The sequence below is a fragment of the Typopeltis vanoorti genome, chromosome 2 (assembly GCF_054136105.1).
Source record: "Typopeltis vanoorti isolate ZY-2024b chromosome 2, IOZ_Tvanoo_1.0, whole genome shotgun sequence".
NCBI lineage: Eukaryota > Metazoa > Arthropoda > Arachnida > Uropygi > Thelyphonidae > Typopeltis > Typopeltis vanoorti.
Window position 1 is genome coordinate 26,285,799 of NC_143550.1, and position 24,102 is coordinate 26,309,900.

Sequence of the window (24,102 nt, forward strand, 5' to 3'; positions counted from 1 at the left end):
GAGGCATTTGAACACTCAATACTTCCCATTTATAAAAAATGGAATAAAGCTGAAATTTATGCAGGTGTATTCAAAAAGAGGTTGAGAAAAATTGTGAAAGAAAAACTTGGCAAAGAACAGGTGGTCAAGATTATATTTTCACTTTACAACATATAATTGAGAAATTATGGGAATATGATAAGAATCTGAATGTTAAATTTTGTAGATTTGAAAAAAACAGAAAACAATGATGCATGTTGGTTCAGGTAATGCGAGGCTTGCATATTGCACTCCTACCGTGGAAACCCAAGTAGTAAGCCTCGGTTTTGAATATTTTTGTGCAGATTCGTGTTCCAATTGATTTCCAGAACTCTGCATTCAACTTGTCAGCCAACAAATGGAAGTATCCTTCGTACCACCCAAGAGTTACATTCGGTGAGTGTGGTGGATTGTCCACATCACTTGCAGTTGACCTCATGCTCTTGCACCTCAGTATGGTATCAGTGATTGTTGATCACTGAAACTGGACCATCCCTGTTGACAAACTGGGATGGTCCAGTTTGTCAACAATTTGCCAAAAAGATATGCCTTCAACATGGCATCCTATCACAATGCCTCTTTCAAAATCCATCATTTCTTTTCTTGTAGCCATTTCACCCAGACACAGTTGCACTGACTTGGGAGCATCCTATTCCTCTAGTTTATTCCAGATACAAACATATGACTTGTTACATGGCACGATGCACGTTAAATAAACTGTCTGTGACAGTTTAACTTTATATTTGCAGCTTCTTAATATATTGTTGAATCAGATCAAAAGCATTATTCAGTCCTGCTCAGCATTATTTTAATGTATTGAACACTGTTCCTTCAGCTTAAAATATTTAATCACTCCTAATCCAAAAGAAACAGTGGATTACTTTTTCACATAGAGCCTTCTTTGAAATTATTCTTTGCTGCTTCTAATATAATGCTGAATAAATAAATTCATCCTTTATGATGTTTTTTAATTATATGCAATATATTTTTAACCTTTATAGTTCTGAGGGTGGTGAAAAGTGGGGAAAATAGTTCCAAAATAGCTGCATTGCATGAAGGAGACTCTAAGACCGATGTAACATATTACCGAATGATCAACGTATCAGGAGTTGTTGGGTGTTGGAGAAGTTGGTCAAGTGCTAAATACCGGAATGGATAGATGGTAATGGATATTGTATAGAGGTGGGTTGGGGGGCAGCATGGTTTTCAAAAGGGTAGGTCATGCCTCAGTAACTTACTCACGTTTTATAATACAGTGACAGCTGAGTTTGGAAGGTAAGGTGATGGGCTTACAGTGATACTGCTGGACTTTGCAAAAGCCTTTTACAGAATGTTGGAAGTTTATTTTTCACTTGGTTAGACTATAATAAATTTAGTTTAATCCTTTATCCAAGTGTAAGCAAACAAAGTTTGCACCTGAAGTATCTTCAGGACCGAGGCAACTTGTAGTAAAGGTGAACCAAGCTCTCATCACTCCTTGTCTCAGTATCTCCCATAATGCAAAGCACATCTCCTTGCAGACAAGTATAATGCTATGCATTAAGGGAAGGGCCACTACCCAGACCAGTTTCGACCTTTATTGAGTTCTCGTCAGTGGGAGCCAGACCCAGAAGTGGTGATACTAAGGCAGAAGCTATGGAGAGGTCATATTTATTTATACGAGTTGCCAAAAGGTACCGCCTTATTATTAAATTACTATGGATTTAGAGAAAGATGTTGTAAGTTAATTTCTCACTCGGTTAGACTATAATAAATTTAGTTTAATCCTTTATCCAAGTGTAAGCAAACAAAGTTTGTGCCCGAAGTATCTTCAGCACTGAGGCAACTCGTAGTAAAGGTGTCCCAAGCTCTCATCACTCCTTGTCTCAGTATTTCCCATAATGCAAAGCACATCTCCTTGTGGACATGTATATTGCTATGCATTAAGGGAAGGGCCACTACCCAGACCGGTTTTGACCTTTTCTGAGGTCTCATCAGTGGGACCCAGAAGGGGTGATACTAAGGCAGAAGCAAGCCGAAACCGGTCTGGGTAGTGGCCCTTCCCTTAATGCATAGCATTATACATGTCCGCAAGGAGATGTGCTTTGCATTATGGGAACGACACACATTGAAGAATGAAACAATTCTTCAATTGTTTCAAGGATTAGTGTGTCATCCTTCTGCAATACAATGTCTTCAAATTTTTTACGATTCCCATGTCCAGTGGCTGTACCAGGGACATGTTGTTAGCAGGAAGAAATTCAAGTTGACTGCTTTTCTAACAATAATTGAGGTTGTGCCACACAGTTGTCCAGAAGCATAAGAATTTTTCTTATGCTTCTGGACAACTTGAATTTTGTTGCAATTCTGAATCCCAATTCATTTGCCATTCCTAAAAAAATAACAGAAGTCATCCATGCATTCTTTGGCATAATACAGAATTGGCAAATTGTCCATTCTAAGCCCTTTTAAAGCATCAAGGCTTTGTGTTTTTTCCAATAACCAGTAGCTTCCATTTGTCACTTCCCTACATGTTACAGTAGCACAACACAGTAATGCAATCCATTGCTTTTTTTTTTATATAAAAAAGCAAAAAATCGCATTACTGTGAATGTTTGTTTTTTTTTAAATTAAAGATACCAAGAAATTATGTACTTGGTTTAATCCTTGATCCAAGTATAAGCAAACAAAGTCGCCTGAAGTATTTCCAGGACTGGGTCAACTCGTGGTAAAGGTGGTATGACTTCACATCACTTGCCTTAGTGTCCCATAATGCAAAGCACACATCTCCTTGCAGACATGTATAATACTATGCATTATGGGAAGGGTCACTACCCAGACCGGTTTCAACCTTTATTGAGGTCTCTTCAGTGGGAGCCAGACCCAGAGGTGATACTAAAGTTGAAGTAATGCAGAAGTCATATTTTCCTATACCAGTTGCCAAAAGGTGTCGCATCTTATTATTAAATTATTCTGGATAAATGGAAAAAACTTCCAACAACCTTTCTGTAATCCGGAGTAATTTAATAATAAGGTGTGAAACCTTTTGACAACTGGTCATTATCGTAGATTTCATCAGGAATAAACTTCTGCAGCAATTTAGTAGTTCAGTTGATTTCCATGCTCGCGGTATCAGCACTGTCCTTCTCACTGTGTGCCTTCTTAAATTTTATTTTGTCTGGTTTTCCATTGCAATAACCAACATCTTTAGCCTTAAAGCTCACATGGCCCAGCTTTCTAGCTAACTCTTCTGATTTGGTTTTAAACATTTGACCATTAACATGCATGTCTCGTCCAGTTACAATGGAGAAAAATTGATTGAGAACCTTCTCAATGTCTGGATCCTTGCCTTCTCATTTCTGTTTTTGGGATTTTCCCTGTTCAGCACTCGAATCCCATTCTTCTCGCAATTTGTCCTGCTGGCCTAATAAACATGCGATTGTAGATTTTGAAACACCAGTCATCTCTGCCATCTGACAATGACTGATGTTAGATGGTTGGCTTTTTATTTTTTTTCAAGTAAGGCAGTTTCATCTGCTAATATTAGATCTTTCCTTGGCATTTTGACAGGTGCCTTATGAAAACAACAATAAAAAAAATTAAATCGCTACACCGTTTGTTACACTTTTTACTGAAAAATTAACACATCTGTTTTAATCAAAAGTACGTTACCTTGCAGTATTGCAAGTAGAATCATTACACTCACTGAACTAACTTCTCACCTTCACTGTCAAAATACACTTCCTCTCTATGTATCCCAGTGTTGACTGACAGCAACACTCTATGCAACTCACTATATGTGTGGCATCTACAGCCACTGTCCTGATAAAGTGGCAAGGTGATCCAAATAAGTGAAACAACTTTGGGTTATATTCTCGATTTGTTTCCATTCTTCAATATTTGTCCCAAATAAATGTGCAGAGATTAACCACTATCCTTAACCAAAATAATCTACTATATTATGAAAATCTAATTAAAATCTAAACAAATAATACATAAATACCTAAAGAAACTATAATTTGTGAAATTATCTTGTATTGCATTTACTTGAGTATCATTACAATATCATTTCAATTTTCTAGTGAATAACGTTTCCTGCAATGAATTTTCTCTGTGATGAATTGTGTTGTCATGGCTGTTCGTTTAATAGATGACTCCTCTTTTACTGACTCTCTGTAATCTAGATATGTCTTATCTATAGGTATTTCTGTGAATGCTATCCATTGATCTAGCCATCCTTATTTTTCCACTTCTCTCTAATTATGTTGAATATGAGCAACTGATGGTCAACATCCATATGCAATTCAGCTAAAAACTCACTGAACTAACTTCTCACCCTCATGCTTTATTCCATTTACCTCTGTTCTTTGGAACAGTCTTCCCCATACCATTTTCCTGAATGAATAGTCCCTTGAACTCTTTAAGAAACACATGAACCAATTCCTTTCTTTTTCCTCTAATCACTGGCTCATGCATGGTACTGTCATGTTGGAAATCTTAAGCCATCTCAAGTGGGGGTTGATAAAACAGGGAAATGGAAGGCTGAGCACCATGGAGTATTTTCACTAGTATCATCTGTAAATGTTTCCTGGATATCTGAAGCCTGAATTCCAGAAATTGTTGCATAGAAGTTGGTTGATAACTTGTCCTTTTACTATTTTTATGCATGCATGTATTTTGTTCACTATATGTAATACATGCATAATATATATAATTGTATTGTGAAATTATTATACGTGTATAGCATTACATATTTTTGAAATTGGTTTCACTAGGTTTCTTCCTATATAATTGAAGCTTGCCTTTTACCATTTTTATTCAAATTATGTGAAGAAGGAAGTCAAAATGTTGAGCCCAAATCATCTGTTATTTCACTCTTAGACATCATGTGGGCTCTTCTTGAGGTAAATAGTATTTTGTGTTTACTTATAGTTTTATCTTTTAATTAGTAGTTTTGATTTTGTGCTAAATATCATGAGTGATGTATTGCATTAAATTTCATATGCTACAAAACAAAAAATAATTATAAAAGATTAAAATTAATTATAGTCATATAAAATAACTTCAAATGCAAACTAATTATTTGTAAAATATTATTCTAATGAATTCTTTTTGAAGTAGAAGTAACCAGTGGATCTTTTGCATATACTTGATAAATTCTTGGTGTTTTCACAGTTCATTGTAATTGTTGTGTAATTATAGTCAAACTGTAAAATTGAAGATGAATTATTAGAGAATGCTAGTTAATATAGGTGGCAATCATGTTTTTGAGAGTGAGGCAAGAAAAATTCCAAGAAGGTAAAATGTTTTGTTATTTAAATATTTAAGGAAATAATGCGATGCAGCTTTTTCTAGTACAGGAAACCTCTCTTAATGCGATTAATTAATCCAATTAATGTGGGCTAAGCAAAATTGCGTTAAGTGAATACAATAAACAGTACGAATAATTATAATTCATCCGTCAGTTAGCGTGAATTCGGAAAAAAAAATTTCATTATAAGCTATATTCAAGGATAAAATCATCAAAGTTAATAAAAATCAATTGCTTAAATTTTCATTTAATATCTAATCATTTGATTGAGCTACTTTTTTACGAAAAAAAATAAAGATGTTTGAATCATGCTAGACTTTTTCATTTTCTCATGCAATTTGCAATAGCTGGCGATTGCTTTATCAAGATTTCAGTGGACTTTGAAGCTTCATTCCATATCAGGATCAGCATCAAACCAAATTTCATTAGCATATTCAATGCGATTGAAAACTAGCTCAAGTTCTTTTGTAGTTAGCTTCTTAGCACTCCTTATCTTCTTCTTCTCCATATGCACTCTGTTCTTCTAGTTGAAGGAGATCATTCTCACTTAAATATTCTGAATGGGAATCTAGCAAGTTTTTCACATCATTATCCAGATCATTAAATCCAAGTTATTTTCCAATTGTGCTGATTTCTTCAATAATGTTAGATATTGGATTTTGTGCACGATAAACTAACATAGGCTTGAGTTTAAAGTCGCTTTCTGCATTGCCTCCTAATAAAAGCATAAGATGATCTTTATACACTTTGTATCCTGGTTTAGATGCTTCAGTTTTAGCTAGAAGTTTTTGTTGGCATATGTTTCCAAAAGAGACCAATTTCGTTGATGTTGAATATTTGCCAGTCGTCATAATCATCCTCCTGAATTATCCTTCGCAACTCTTCAGGAAACTTGGCTGTAGAATCTTTATCAGCACTAGCAGATTCCCTAGTTAATCTTATGTTACGCAGTCCAGTTCGATTTTTTAAACGGTCAAACCACCTGAACTTGAGGTAAAGCTTTCACATTCCTCTTGAAATTTGGTCTCTTTCAATGAGGTAAAAATATTGAGAGCTTTTGCCTGAATATTCCCTGTACTAAGGGGTGTTCTTTTTGGGTCATAATCCTCAATCCAGAGTGATAGAAGACGCTCCATCTCGATCATTAATTGGCTTCTATTTCGGGTGATCTGCATGCTTAAAGAAGCATTAGCAACTTTTCCTTGTTCTTTGCTCTTATTTAATATAGTCCAAACTGTAGACTCACTGTATCCCAGGTCTCACACAATCATTGTATTACTAGCATCACTTTCATGTCTTTTAATGACTTCCAGCTTTTTCACTCGCTGCAGACTGCAGATTGGTGACAAAAAGTTTTGCATAATGTAAAATTTTGAATAACTTAAAAAAAAATCGTGTTAACTGATTAATCACTCACTTAAAGCGGGAAATAGTATCATTTCACTCATTCGCACTAATTGATTATCGTGCATGTCAAATTTGCATTAAGTGAGGTTTTCCTGTACTCAATTATTTTACTTTAAAAATGAGGAAGTGTGCTAATTAATTTAGTGATCTTCTTTAGTGAGTTTGCTTTATATTACTTAGATGTCATGGGAACTCAGAGCCTTCATAATTCTGTTGATATTCATGATGTCCTTTGGTTGGAAAAACTTAGGTTAAAATCCTGTGTGTATGCAAAGAACCTTAATATGGCTTTTCAGTAGTTGGCTTCTTATGTTCTTCTATGTCTTATTTCTTGATTTTGTTTGTTTTTCAGTCCTCTGATCTAAACATTTGTGCTGAATACAGATCACTGAATGAATTTTAATTGGGGACTTTTATTCACTATTCCACTTTAAGTTCTTGTCCCTTATCAACAGGAGACCTTACTTGCTGTCCAGTGTTGGAAAAATATCCTGAAGTTTAGGGAATTTTTTTATTATTATTATTATTATTGTTCCGGGCAACTCCAAGGAGTCGACAGACTCATCGAGGGAGGCCCTAACATCATGTCAAGAACAACTATTTGACATTCACACAGTATCTATCATACCTTGCCTTGAACTCATTCACGGTCGTAGCACCCACAACAGACTCTGGAAGCTTATTCCACTCATTCACTACTCTCCAAGTAAAAAACGTAGCTCTAACACCCTTGTCAACCACGCTCTTGCCCAGCTTCCATTCATGGCCCCTAGTCCTTCCACCACCAGTCATATTTTCAAAAATATCTTCTGGATCAATCTTATAGAAACCCTTCAGTAATTTGAATGTCTCAATCATATCACCCCTCCTTCGCCTATCGACCAATTTCTGCAACCCACAAATCTTCAACCTATTGTCATAAGGTTCATTCCACAGACCTGCTGTCATCTTGGTCACTCGTCTCTGAATCCTCTCCACTTCCTCCCCATCACGAAGAAACCCTGGTGCTCATAACTGGGCACAGTAGTCCAGATGGGGTCTTATCAAGGCTCGATACAGAGGAACAACAACTTGTTTGTCTCTGCATGTTAAAGTATTTTTCAGAAGCCAAGTGATTTGGTGAGCTGTTTTAGTCACTTTTGCAATGTGCCCCCTAAACTTCAATTCCCTATCCACCAACACTCCCAAATCCCTGGCCTCAATCTCCTGGAGTATGGTTCCACCAATGCGATATACTGCTGCTATTCTTTTCACCCCAAAGTGCATTACCTTACACTTTGGCACATTAAATTGACATCCATTTTTCCTAGCCCAGTCCTCCAAACTATCCAAATCATCCTGTGAAATTTTGACATCCTGTGCACTCATAATTGCTCTACCCAACTTTGTATCATCAGCAAACAAGTGAACACTTCCTCTCAAATCCTTTCCAATATCATTGATAAACAAATTGAAAAGCAGTGGTCCAAGAACAGAGCCCTGTGGCACTCCACTAGTCACAAGCCGTCTTTTAGACTCCACTCCTGAATAAACCACTCTCTGGTATCTCTCCTTCAACCACCCTCCTATCCATCTCACCAACCCTATATCTATCCCCATCTGCTCCAGTTTACTGATTAGGGTTCTATGTGGTATCCTATCAAAGCCTTGGCAAGGTCCAGTAGTATTACTGTAAACCTATTACCCCTATCCAGTTCAGCCGTCACTGTGTTATAAAACGTGAGCAAGTTACTGAGGCATGATCTACCCTTCACAAAACCATGTTGTCCCCCATACAATATCCCATTTTCATCTATCCAATCCTGTATTCTTTTTTAGACTAATTTCTCTAAGACCTTGACAATGATTCCTGATATGCTAATTGGTCGGTAATTTACAACAGCAGTCTTGGAACCACCTTTATGCATTGGAACTATTTTCCCCTCTTTCCACCCCTCGGGACTAACCCAGACCCGAGACTCAAATTAAACAAAATGGTCAAGGGTACTGACAATTCTTTAGCTGCTTCTCGTACTACACGAGCTGGTATACCATCCAATCCCACAGATGTATTGACATTGAGGTTATGCAATAGACTACTCGCCTCCACTTCATTCACCACAATTCCCGTATAATCTACTGGTACATTCGTTTCTGCAATGTCGCCACCTGGATGATATATTCTTGCAAAGTGCTCACTCAGTAACTCAACTATATCAACTGATTCAGTTACCTCCCTACCATCGGCATTCTTTAAAATCATTCTGCCATGTACATTTTTCCTTTTACTTGCTACATATCTAAAAAACTGTTTAGGATTCTCTTTAGCCTGCATGGCCAATGTTCTTTCATAATCCTTTTTTGCTTTTCTTACCACACTCGTTGCCCTTCTGGCCTGCGCTTTATACCGTTCATGTGCCTGTCGGTCACCTTTCTCCTTAAATTCCCTCCATAGTTGTTTCTTTTTTTGTAGCTCAAGCTTAATGGTGTTATTCATCCATTTAACCCCTAGTTGATTTATTATTCGGACTCTAGGTATACAGTCAGCCATTGCTTCATGCAAACACTTCTTAACTACCTCCCATGCACTATCGACTTCTAGCCCTTGCAGTTGTGCATGCCATGGCACTGAACCAACCAAACTCCTAAGCTTGTCATACTTTCCAGCCCGATAATTCCACATGTACCCTGTCTTAATTGAAAATTCTACACCTTTAACCACCTCCCAAGTCAAGACCCTATGATCACGCTCACCGATTGGTGGCAATGTGGTCATATTTGTTACAGCCAAATTCTCAGATGTAATTACTAGGTCAAGCACTCTCTGACCCCTAGTATTTTCCATTACATGCTGTCACAGATAGTTATCCCATAATAACCGCATAAAATCCAATTCCTTCCTCCCGTGTGTCCTCTCCTCACTACAATCAATGCGACCATAGTTGAAATCACCCTCCTTCCACTCATTTCTTCTATTTGCTTATGCATACTCTTACCACCATCTTTTCCATCACCTGGTCTATAGCAGCACCCAATTGTATATTTAGTTCTGCTAGCCACAATCTCACACCAAATGGCCTCAAATGTGCTCTTTTCTCTATCCTGCAATTCAACTTCTATTTTCCTTGGCTGCAGCTCATCAGCTATCATCAACAATACTCCTCCCCCCATTTTATTCTCCCTGTCATTCCTGAACACACTATACCCATCACATTCAATCCCACTAGCTGTATCATCTACAGTCAGCCATGATTCACTAATACGATTAACCTGTGGTCTGGAAGTGCCAACCATGGCCAAAAATGCTTCCTTCTTGTTCCTAATACTCCTAGCATTAGTGTACATGAATTTAAGACTCCCATTAGCCCCAACCCTACCTTGATGCCTTATATTAACTATCCCACTCTGATTTGTTGTCCTTATTTGCTCGGGCATATTATATTCATTCTTACATTCAACTGCCTTCCTAAGGACTGTATATCTACTCCCCCCCCCTTAATAAATCTAGTTTTCCTGAATTTGCAAATCCACCACATTCAGCAACACTTTCTCAAGTTTTCTTACACCATAACCATTCAAATGCAAGCCATCCATCTTATATAGATCCTTTCGCCCATCAAACTCACTCCACACGTCCACAAATTCCACACCACTCGTCATACATAACCCACGCATAAAGTCATTCGCAATTATGGCCCTCCTTTTAAACATTTCACTGTCATACTGTGGCAAAAGACTAATCATTCTAACTCTCTCACTCTTTTCTTTTGCTACCTCAAACAATTCATTCAGGTCCTCTATCATTTCCATTTTATCTCCTTTCAAATCATTCATACCTGCCACAACAATCATTTCTTTCACCCTTTCCTTTTGCTCTCTAATAGACTCAGTTACATCCTTTATGGTCGCACCAGGTTGGTACGATTTTGTCAAATCCTCTACTATCACATCTCGTACTAACGAGTCTCCATACAGCACTCTATCCTTCATTTTGTTCATGTTCACACTCATACGTCTATTTTTCCTGTTATACTTTTTATTATTGGCTGGTTCATTCATTCGACTTTTGCTCATACGCTCTAGCTGCTGTTTTGCCCTTTGTGTCGCACCATTCAACAACGCGATCTCACTCATTGCATCTATCTCATCTTTTTTATTCTCAGTAAAACCATTAATACTATCATTCACACTTTCTACATTCACACTCTCACAATTCTCTGGTACAATCTCGCCGTTTCTTGTCATATCCCTATTTTCTTCATTCTGAAGTTTGACAAAAATATCACACTCATGATCCTAAATACTCTTCAATTTCTCATTCTCCCTACATTTTCTACACACATTCACTCCTTTATTATCATCTAACCACACTCCGACCGCACTCCACAAAGCATACATTTCGCAGCTAGTACACTGAATCATCCCTTTTATGCTACCGTTCTTTGATAAAAATGGCAAACCATCATTACTGGCTGCCATTTTCCTTCGTACTGGAGCCATACTTACTTGCAACATATTTTATCAAATTATAAATTATAACACACCAAAAACACACAAAAAGATACACTAAGAGACGCAAGGCAAACAAAACTACGCAATATTAAATAAATTTATCAACGATAACTGAAAATAATACTTATCTTATCCGGAGCTTTCACGAACACTACACACTATGAATCCCTCTAGCGGTGACAGCCCCAATAAAATATGTTATAAAGACACACAAAATACTCTAAAAACACGAAAATCATTCTAATATACTATAAAGCCAATTTTCTAAGGAAAAACACACAAAAAAACACCAAAAATCACCAATTTTACACGAGCGCTAAATTACACCGACCACTCACCATATAACCTCGAACCCAATTTAAAGTGGTTGCTTGGTCTCTAAGGCATTTGATCTTGTTTGGCACAGATGCTTTTAAGTAACTTTTAAGTAAATTTTCTTTCAAGTAAGTTTTAAGTGTGTGATAGTGAAGGGATCTCTCATACTTCGTGCTAGTAAAGCTCAGTCTTTTATTTATCATAGAAAAGATAGCTACTAGGAGTTTGAAGTGGTGATTGAGAAAGAACATGGAAGCAAAGGTGTGATGCTCAGAAATGACAATGATTAGTTGACACTGCAAACAAGAATCATGAATGTTATGTTGATAGAGCTATGTGAGAAGAAACAGGTGCAGTGCTCTAATGTGTGGATACATTCCACACATTGGCAGAAGAGATTGTAATGAGTGATGTGAAAAGATCAGAGGAAGGGGTGATGCAAAAGATCAGGAGGACAGAACAGATAAGGCTGAAATGCTTTCATAGAGAGAGAGAGAGAGAAAAAGAGAGCTAGAGAGAGAAAGAGATATGGAACAATTTCGTAACAGAACTAGAAAAGGATATATTTAAACCACAACCCAAAAACTTATAAAGTAATAAAATACACGAATAAAGAAATAAAAGAAAAGATAAAAATACAAACAATAGATAAAGAAAAATGGATGACCTATTTCCAAAATCTCTGGACAGATGAGAACAATGAAATAAAATTTTATAAAACAAAGAATGACCTAACAGAAAATATCATAATGTTAGAACTGAAAAATACAATAAAAGAAGATGCAAAGATGGGAAAACACCAGAGAAGACAATATAAATATAGAACTATACAAAAATGCAGATGAAAAATTTAATGAAAGACTTCTGAAATTTTTTAATATGGTTTGGATGTCTGGAAAAACTCTTAACTCTTGTAAAAAAGCACTGGTTATCCCAATTTTTAAAAAGGGAAATAAAGATGATTGTAATACCTCCAGGGGAATCAGCCTTACAGGATATAAAATATATGCAGGAATATTAAAAGAGAAACTAAACAATATTGTAGAGGACAAAATGGTTTCTGAAAAAGCTGATCCTGTATAGATCCAATTTTTACTCTAAAATTATTAATAGAAAAAAGAATTTCTAAAAGAAACGCACATGGCCTTTTTATTGATTATGAAAAATTGTTTAAAATATTTTATTTTAAACAATTTTAACCTTTTTATTGATTATGAAAAAGCCTTTGACAAAATTAGTAGACAAAAATTGTTTAAAATATTAACCAATTTAAATATACCAAAACTTTTACAATCCATTCAAGAAATATATATGGGAAATAAAATAGCAGTTAAATTAGAACACGTCTCAGAATGGAAATATCAAGATGAGTATGACAAGGATGTACCCTCTCACCTCTGCTTTTCAATGCAGATGATCTTTGCAGATGATCAAATAGTATTAGCTACATCAGAAGATGATTTGCAAAGATCATTAAAATCATTAAATGATATTTCAAAACAATATAATATGCCAATATCTAAAGAAAAAACAAAAATAATGGCATTCAAAGGAGAAAATCCAATAAGAAGTAAAATACTGATAGATAATAAAATATTAGAACAAGTAAATATGTTCAAATACTTGGGATGTGATTTATTGTACGAACAAGAAAAAGACAGACACTAAAATATTAAACTTTGCCAAAGTAAATGACATAATAAATAATATATTTAAGTCATCTCTAGTACAAAAACACACTAGAATCAGACTATAAATGTCTTGTCAAAACCAACTTTACTATACGGAAGTGAAACATGGACCATTAAGAGGAAAGATGAAAAACAAATTCAAACAGCAGAAATGAAATTTCTCAGAAAAACAGTTGGATATACAAAGTGGTACCATAAAACAAATGAAGAAATTTTACAATCCCTGAATACAAAACCAATAGACATTATAAACAAAAAAAGAATCGGAAGACCAAGAAAGAGATAGCATGAGACCGGAACAGGCACCTGGCCTAAAATCCATGTTAGGAAGAAGACGACCTCTTTATTGGTCGGGTAAATGAAACTGAATTTAGTGGTGTTATTCTGCTTACTGTTACATCCATGTTTAGTATTGTGCTCATTTCAATGACTGCTTGTCCATATTGTTTCCCTGATCTCACCACTCTGGATGTTTTCTCTATAGAAAAAAAAAATGAAGCTCCCTTTTACAGAGATATTCTCCGCAGCTTATAAATCTGGAGGATGCCATTATGAACTTCATCAATATCACTGAAGATGGTTTCATTTTAACTTTTGTATACATGAATGGTACATAGCTGTTTATTTGTTCACAGGTGGGCCATTGTTATGAACATCATTTGTAAATTAGAAGAAACACACGTATAAACCAGTGAAAATTATTTAATTGTAAATATTTCATCCTAAGTATCTTAGGACATCATCAGTACAGTATTTAAACAAAAATTAGGAATAACATACAGTTAGGGCGCATGATTACAATAGAATCTCATGAAAACGTGCATAACGTGCTAAAGTAGTACCAAAAAAACAACAAAAAAAAAAAACGTTAATTATTTAACACAGTTTTGTATGATAATTTCCCATACTTTAGGAATAGTAAGAACGTCGTTGCGGTTTAGGTTTGGTCTGTGTAGTTGGGCTTCAGAACTTTCTTTGTATAAACATTCATGTTTAAATAAAGATCTATGTAAAAGTTTAGCCTTTTCCCAGTTCTTACTATTCCTGAAGTATGGGAAATTATCATACAAAACTATGTTAAATAATTAAAGTTTTTTTTTTTTTTTTTGTACTACTTTAGCACGTTATGCACGTTTTCATGAGATTCTATTGTAATCATGCACCCTAACTGTATGTTATTCCTAATTTTTGTTTAAATACTGTACTGATGATGTCCTAAGATACTTAGGATGAAATATTTACAATTAAATAATTTTCACTGTGGTTTATACGTGTGTTTCTTCTAATTATGAACGCACTACAGGTTTCGTTATTTAAAAAAGTTTTATTCCTTCATGGGGAAATGACAGCGCAGAAGACAAACTTACTAGGAAAACTGCAACTAAAACAGGGTAAGCTACGAGCTAGAATATCTTTTTTAAAAAAGTGCAGATGTGATAATCTTATTCCAACCTTTGCAAAACTGAAAGAAACCATCAAATCTCCAGGTGCCTATAAAATCTATCAAAAAGCAAGTCATTCCTTACTACTCAATCAGTTACGAGTGTCTAAGCATGAACTAGCAACAACCAATTTAAATATTACAGAACTAGAAACAGATTTGTCAAATACGTTAAATCAAGAATTGCTACAATTAATTATAACTGTCTCAAAGAATTCGGGAAAAAAAGCTTTTGATAAAAGCAATAGTGCTCTACATATTAAATACCTTAATCTATTAAATCGATCAAAAAATATCACTAAAAAATTACCAACGGAAAAATGGGTAGTCAATTTATCTAACCGTCAACTAACAAAAGATGAATTAAATGTTTTAGCAAGAGGCCATAAATTTGCGATTTCACCAAAGTGTTTCCCATATTTAGACTTTATACATAATACAGAAAGAAACATCAAGCATCTCTCCAGTATTGAAGCCAACAAACTTCGTTTCGAAGTAGCTAAAGTGATCTACAATGCCAAACCTTCAGAATTAAATATCCCACCGTCGGAATTGAAAGCTATTATTTCCTTAAAATGTAACAAAAATTTAATCATTACTAGAGCTGATAAAGGAAATACCACTGTGGTTCTTGATACCAATTCATATGACCGAAAAAGTAATTTACTTCTTCAAGATCGTAATACTTACTCCAAATTGGATTTTGATCCTACGAATCGTCAATTCAGAAAATTAAATAAGCTACTTAATGAAACTTCCTCCTTAGATGAAGAAACAATCAAAAAACTTAAGACATACCATGCAATACCTCCTAGAATTTATGGCTTACCTAAGCTACACAAAACTAATGTTCCACTTAGACCTGTCGTAGACTGTATCGGCTGTCCAAGTTATCAAGATTCTTATCTAACCTTCTCCGCCCTCACATAGGCCACTCAGTCTCTTCAATCAAAAATTCTACTGAGTTTCACACAAAAATTAAAGACATTCAACTATCAAAAACTGACTTGTTAATCAGCTTCGACATTGTCTCCCTCTTCACTAACATTCCCCATAAAGAAACAATAGAATTACTAACTCAAAAATTTCCGTCTGATATAGTTGAATTGTTCAAGTTTGTTATTGCATCAGGTTACTTCACCTGGAAAGGTCAAATTTACAAGCAAGAGGAAGGAACAGCAATGGGATCTCCTTTATCACCAAACCTAGCAAATTTGTTTCTAGAACACCTTGAGGAAAAAATATTCACTTTTGAACCCAAACCAAAAATTTGGCTAAGATATGTCGATGACGTATTTGCAGTATGGAATCATCCCGAACCTGAATTACAACTGTTTCTAGATAAAATTAACCTTCTTCATCATCGCATCAACTTTACGTTAGAAAAAGAATCTCCACATGGTATCTCTTTTTTGGATTTACGCATCAAAAGAAAAGAAGACGGTTCCATCGCCACTTCCGTCTTTCGCAAGCCTACATTCTCAGGTCGCTACATTCACAATTCTTCTGCTCATCATCCATCTCAGAAATCTGGCATTATTAAATCACTAGTTTCCAGAGCACACAAATTCTGCTCCTCTGAAGAATCTTTAAACCAGGAATTAGAAGTTATCAAAAATACAGCCATCCTAAATGGATATAATCCCAAAACAACTCAAAAAATCATCAGTCACTTCTGCATACATCAAACCAGACAGGAAGAAGTGCATAGGATTCCCATACCTTATGTTAAAGGCATCTCAGAACGTCTTTCTAAATTATGAAGAAATACAATTTTGCCACTACTTACAAACCTATCAACCAAATTTACAACTTATTACCTTCTCCTAAGGACAAATTCTCACCCTTGATGTTACCTGGTGTTTATGAGATTCCATGCTCATGCAAATTATCTTACTTTGGACAGACAGGTAGGTCTGTTCAGAAACGCATCTCGGAACATCAAGACCACATTCGTCTTCTTAAACAGCAGAAATCTGGCCTCTCTCAACATGGAATTGAAAATCCAAACCATAGGATCCATTGGGAAAAGGCTAAACTTTTACATAGATCTTTATTTAAACATGAACGTTTATACAAAGAAAGTTCTGAAGCCCTACTACACATACCAAACCTAAACCGCAACAACGTTCTTACTATTCCTAAAGTATGGGAAATTATCATACAAAACTGTGTTAAATAATTAACTTTTTTTTTTTTTGTTTTTTTTGTACTACTTTAGCACGTTATGCACGTTTTCATGAGATTCTATTGTAATCATGCGCCCTAACTGTATGTTATTCCTAATTTTTGTTTAAATACTGTACTGATGATGTCCTAAGATACTTAGGATAAAATATTTACAATTAAATAATTTTCACTGTGGTTTATACGTGTGTTTCTTCTAATTATGAATGCACCACAGGTTTCGTTATTTAAAAAAATCCCTTCCTTCACATATTCCATTCTAAATAAAAGTTTTATATAAGCACACCTACATTGGTTGAAGTGCACAGTAACATGTAAATATACATGTGGTATGATCTTTACTAATTTTGACTGTTTTTTTTTTTTCAGTGATTGAACTTCATCAATGTTTTATGTTGTCTCATCTTCATTAATTTTTACTGTTTTTTTCCCCCTCAGCAATATGAACTTTATCAGTGTTTAGAACACTTGATTGTGGCCCTTTTAACAGGCTACAGATTTTCTCCAACCACTGCTGATTTTACACAACAGAAGCGGTACCTTATTCTTACATTGTCAATTTTACAGCATGATGCATCACGCCACTACTTGCTGCAGAATGTTTTATATCCTTTAACTGGAAAATTTATTTTTTTTGTTTATTTTTTTATTTTAATTTTTATTATTCATTTTTTTTTTGCAATAACTGGCTTTTGTGTTAAAAAAGAAAACTTTTTTTTGTTTTGGCTAAAACTCATGTCTTCATGAATAATTCTGGAAACTAAGAACTAGTAATTATAATTAAACAAATTTTATTAATTAATGTGATAATTTGACAGTTTATACATGCAGTTCTGAATACATTTTACTAACTGTATTGATAGTTTAATAATTAAATATTATCTTAAGGCACTTTTTTGTTTTTAAGTAATTTATATGTTGGTAGCACTTGTTGCACCATATTATGTGTAACAACTCATGCACGCTATAGGAATGAGGCAAAGTGATCTTGTGTTACGCCTGCATGTGAAGATGTAACTGTATTTCCCAAATTATGTTTTGAGGCCATTATCCTTGATAAAATGATTTTGAGTTTCCATTATTATATGAGCTTGGTTAATTTTCAACCTTTGAAAATTGATCAAAATTGACCTTGCATGATCTGTTCATTGTAAGAGGGGTATCTCCACAACAAATAGGTTTCCATGTGGAGGAATATATCTAGAGAGCTCAAACCTGGCTTAACATTCTATAAAATCATTCAACCATGTGAAATGGATATGCTACCCTCATTCTTAGCATAATATTTAAAAAAATGGACATATTGATTAACAATGCAATGCTGAAAGAGTATTAAAAACTCAATCATTTTATCATGGATAATGGCCTCAGACATAAATTGGGATTATGTTTTTGGAAGCAGTGTTGTACATAACAGATTATGTCCAGACTGGTGCATTTCGAAAAAACATCATATCAATTAACACTCTATCCATAACCCTGGAACCTCAAGTATCAAGAATCAGTGAAAGTTCAAGACAGAGTGTATATTTTATACACACTTGGTGTATATTTTATAGATATCCTGCCATATCATAAGATCTTCCACTATCTTTTGGCCAAAACACACTGCAATCAGAATATGAAATCATTCTCAGATCCAGTTTACATAGTATCTCTGAGTCATGCACTTACTGCAAAAGTGGTATAGAATGAAATCCTGAAAATGAAGTAGAACACACCCTTCTTTGATCTTGGGACATATAGATGTGTATATACCAATTCCAAAGCAGTTGCAAACAATAAGTGAGAGATTTGCAAGAATACTACCAATGACTTCATAATGCTCTCTGAATTTTGCTACTTAAAGAGTAGCAAGATTCTCTTAAACAGAAGCTCTGCATTCAAATTTCTCTTCTCATGGATTAGAGACATATAATCAGCCATTTGTTGAAGAGGAACTAAAAGAATGCTTTTTTTTCATGCCAGTGCCATAAGGGATGATGATATTCATTATGAAATAATAAAACATCTTCCACTATCTTTCACAGATCTCCTGCTCTTTTAACTTTCATGCTTATTGTAACCAATGCTTTATACGATACCACAGCTCCATCCTTATCCCTACTTGTCAATGAAGTCTGTATCATAGAAGAATGCATTATGCACTTTTTGCACAACTTCCAATGTTCTCTGTAAACTTCAGTCTTTTTCTTATCCATCACGTACAGATCTTCAATCTCATTTTCCTTCAGAACTTGCTTCAGCACAGTTTCATCAGTATGGTACATAGCCTTATATCTCTAGAATTAAAAGTGTAATGCCTTGCATTTATTAAAACTAGAGTCTTTCATTTGTCTAAGCTGAAAGTCTATTCAAATTGTTCTGAGGCAGTTTACATCAACATCACATATAATTATCTTCAACTTTTCATTATCAGCAAACAGTTGAGATTCCTCATTCACTACACATGAAATATCATTAACAAATCTTTAAACAACAGTTGAAAGTTTTTTCCCACTTGGTTAGACTATAATAAATTTAGTTTAATCCTTTATCCAAGTGTAAGCAAACAAAGTTTGCGCCTGAAGTATCTTCAGGACTGAAGGAACTTGTGGTAAAGGTGGACCAAGCTCTCATCACTCCTTGTCTTAGTATCTCCTATAATGTAAAGCACATCTCCTTGCTAACATGTATAATGCCATGCATTAAGGGAAGGGCCACTACCCAGACCAGTTTTGCCCTTTATTGAGGTCTCGTCAGTGGGAGCCAGATCCATAGCTGGTGATACTAAGGTGGAAGCAATGGAGAAGTCATATTTACCTATACAAGTTGTCAGATATACATGTCTGCAAGGAGATGTGCTTTGCATTATGGGAGATACTAGGACAAGGAGTGATGAAAGCTTGATCCACCTTTACCACGAGTTGCCTCAATCCTGAAGATACTTCAGGTGCAAACTTTGTTTGCTTACACTTGGATAAAGGATCAAACTAAATTTATTAAACAGCAGTGGTTCAAGAAGAGAAGCCTGTTGTGGCATACCCTCCTTCTTTTACATGCTGCCTCATCATACACAACTTGTTTCAATCCATGTTTTTTTTTTTCTTTTTCGTGACTCCTGTCCACAAAAGGTTGTAAGCCTATAGTACATTAGCACCATGGTGGTTAAGGTTTTTTATTTTAATTAATTTTATGTATTTTTATTTATTTATTTTACCTAGTTCAGAAATCCTGCAGTAGAGACCAAACAACTTCTTCAAACTATTCTGGCTTTCAGGTGATAAAATTCACCTTTCACCTAGTGGTAGTCATGAGCATCCATGTTCACAGTGATATTTTAACCTATAATCTGTTGAATGGAGAGCAGATATGCTAACCACTGGGACAACCAGGCCAGTAGTAAATCTATTATCCATTCTCATCTTTCATCTTCCACAGTTTGTACATCATCATGTGCTAATCTTTCAAATGCTTTTGCAAAGTCCAAGATGTTGCTATATATCAATCGCCCTTATCCAACAAATTCATCACCTTATCATAAAATGCAAGTAGATTGCTAAAGCATGACATTCCCTTCACAGACCTATGCTAATTATCATAAAAAATCTTATTTTCACAACGCAATCCATTCCGAGCCAAGCTCTTCAATACCTTAATTGCAACTTAATGATAAAATTATAAAGTAATGAAATGCCACATAACCAAAAATAATTATTTATTATTTGCAGAATATTCGGATAGATTTCCTAGCCATTGTCAAATCAGTTGAAAAGAGATAAAAACACAATTAGAATAATACTCAGTTTGCAAGCACATGATAAAGCCAGTTATTAACTGAAATAGAATAACACCATATACAACTATTAGAATTCAATAAATTAAATATCTACAAATTTATGAACACAGGAATGAGAAGCATTACTCAGGATGACTTCCCAAACTTGGTGAAATTTAAGGTCAATCATTTTTGTTGAGGTTTGATCTGTGAATGTGGGCTTCACAACTTTATGTAATCTTTCAAAAAGTTGTATACTGAGAAATGAAGACTATATTAGGTTGAAGCAAAATGAGAACATCCAGAAATGGAAGATAGTTCTTTTCTTCTAGTTCAAAGGTAAATTTAATTATTGTATTAAAGTGAATTAATTATTATTATTATTCGTGACACCTCCAAGGAATCTGTAGACTTATCGCGGGAGGACACCCACTGCAACTCTCCGTCTCCACCACTACACCGAACATCTACTACCAATCATCCACATCAACGCCATCTACTGCCCACCACAACTAGTATTTTTTGTCTGTAAATCGTGTGTGTTCTGAAGGCCCGATTTGTCTGTATACTGGCTGAAAAACCAGAGTTTCTGGGAGAAAAAACCCTGTTACCTTCATATGAGATCAGCTAAATCACCTTTGATTGAAAAAAATCTATATAGATTTCTCCCATGACGAGAATCGAACTTAGACCTTTTCCAAGCGAAGGGTGCAACATGCCGTCATTCTTCCAATTGCGCTATTCTCAATAGGTGCTTATTCTCAAGGAATTTTGTCAAGAAATTCATGAAGTTCGATAGGACAAAAGCATTCAGATTACTTTTGTTTTCAAAACAAACTTTATAAACAGAAGGAACTGGAAAGGAGTCTAATAATAAATTTAGTTTAATCCTTTATCCAAGTGTGTACAAACAAAGTTTGCGCCTGAAAGTAACTTCAGGACTGGGGTAAAGTGGTACAACACTGGTCGACTCCTTGCAAAGTGGAGCAAGCTACCAACACTCCTATCTCAGTATCTCCCATAATGCAAAACACATCTCCTTGTGGATATGTATAATGTTATGCATTAAGAGAAGGGCCACAATAATGCATAACATTATACATATCCGCAAGGAGATGTGTTTTGCATTATGGGAGATACTGAGATAGGAGTGTTGGTAGTTTGCTCCACCTTTGCAAGGGAGTCGTCCGGTGTTGTACCACTTTACCCCAGTCCTGAAGATACTTTCAGGCACAAACTTTGTTTGCACACACTTGGATAAAGGATTAAATTAAATTTATTATAGTCTGACCAAGTGGAAAGGAGTCTCCGGTTTCCCCTACTTTAGGAAATTATATGGAGCAATTCAGACATCATATTTTCAACATATTTTCTCCTAAACCATCGTTTTGATACAGATATATGAATGATGTTTTTGCTCTGTGAAACTCTTCCTTGTCTGACTTCTTGAATTTCTTCAGAAATTAATTCGGTGAACGAAATAATTAAATTTACCTTTAAAGTAGAAGGAAACAAGTGCTTAATTTCTGGATGTTATGATTTTGTGTAAACTCAATGGCAATCTACATTTGTCAGTATACAGAAAAACAATCCATATTGATGCTGCTTCACATTATTGCCTTGTCAGAAATGTGTTATGATTAAAACGTCATTAAACTTAAGTTCAATGTGCACATAAACTATGTTCTACTGATTCTCTTTTAAATAAAGAACTGCCATTTATCACAGCTACTTTCATCCCTCATGGCTACAGTGCTAAAAAATTGTTGAAATAATTATGGCCATCATCCTAATTCTCTTTGAGAAGTAATTTCTAGAATCCCTATTCAATATGTTAACCTTTCAACTGCTGAGATAATAAATAACCATATGACCCTCCAGTTATTTTCACAATTATAAAATATTTTATAATATTATTATGAATAGTTACTATAATGTATTACACATTTTTGCATTGTTTTCCTGTATAAATTGAAGTCACTGAACAAAACTGTTATATCATCATCATCATTATCAAATTCCTGACATGTACCCTCAAGTGGTGTATAGGATATGATAGTACTACATGAAAAATTTACATCATTACTAGCTTCCAATCTACAATTTTCCTCCAAATCAGTCTGTTACTTGTCAAGATCCAACATTATCAGATCTTATATTTCTATTGTCTAAGGCACTTTGTACCGTATCAATCCATCTATATCTTGGTCTTCCTCTGGGTTGTTTTGCTGCCAACCTGACAGAAAATACTTGTTTTGCTAATCTTTCTTTGCCCATTCTGTTTAAGTGACCATACCACCTGAGATTCGCTCTGCTGATCTCAGGTGGTATGGTCACTTAAATGCATTCCTGGATGTTGATAATGTCAAGTTCTTTCCCAATATCCTCATTTTTAATATGATATTACCATTGATGCCATCTGTTCACGCCTATAATCTTTCTAAGGACTCTCATATCTGCGGTCTCTAGTCTTTGGTCAAGTGTTTTACTTCTGACCCAGCTCTCAGATCCATAAGTTAAAACTGGTTTGAACACTGTCTTGTATACAGCTAATTTAGTGTTCCGACTAATTTCTCTCTTATTCCATATGAATTTATTCAGTTGACTTCCTACCATACCAGCTTTGCTGATTCTGATGTCTATTTCTATATTTAATTTACCATCTTCAGTAAAAATCGTGCCAAGTAGTTGAAATGTTTTACTTGTTCCACAGGTTCCCCATTCACAACACAGTTGACATTTTCAACAATTCTACCTATTTTCATTTTCATTGTCTTTTTAATGCTGACCTTCATACCATATCTATTACAACAGTTATTCAATTTAGTCAGGGAATCTGACAAAATTGAATTCAGAAGAATTCCACAATTCTTCTCAATCGTTTCTCAAGTATACTTGCATAGATCTTGCCAGGAACACTCAGTAGAGAAATACCTCTAATTCTCACATTCAATTTTATTTCCCTTTTTATATATGGGTACTATTAGAGCTCTACTCCAATCATCGGGAATTTGTCCCTCTGTCCAGGCTTTCTGAACTATGCAGTGCAGCCACTGTAAGACTTTTATACCACCAGACTGTATGCCTGTTGAGTGTTTTTTACCACTGTGCTATCACTGCTTGTTTCATTTAGCAATTTTTCAAAGTAATTACTCCATACTTCAAGGATATCTTTTTCTCCTATTTTCATGTCACCTTTATCATCTCTAACTCCTTTAACAGCACTCTTTCCTCCATTTCTAAGCTTCTTCAACAACCTGCAGAATATTTTGTCACCTTCTTGATATTTATTTTCTATGTTCTTGCCAAAGTCCTCCCATGACTTTTGTTTAGCTAGTTTTACATAGTGTATCACTTTCTTACATTTGTCTCTGTATTCTCTAAGAGCAAAAGCTGACTTATTTTCCAGGAACTTTTGATATGCTATCTTCTTTTCCTTCACTGCCTCTTTAACTTCCTGTGTCCACCATGGAGTTCTGCATCACGTGATCGCCTGGCTCCTATT

At 35.1% G+C, this 24,102-nt stretch overlaps 1 protein-coding gene across 3 annotated transcripts in view; it reads left to right on the forward strand.

The window, feature by feature from the left end:
* The window catches only part of LOC150108890 (E3 ubiquitin-protein ligase RNF123-like), a 660,886-nt gene that overhangs the window by 233,889 nt on the left and 402,895 nt on the right, over window positions 1-24,102 (forward strand). For all 3 annotated transcript variants that reach the window (XM_090410696.1, XM_090410708.1, XM_090410702.1), the window contains 2 exons: window positions 4,773-4,901; window positions 17,279-17,445. In XM_090410696.1, the coding sequence (XP_090266822.1) occupies window positions 4,773-4,901; window positions 17,279-17,445 (296 nt within the window). The remainder of the gene's footprint in view (window positions 1-4,772; window positions 4,902-17,278; window positions 17,446-24,102) is intronic.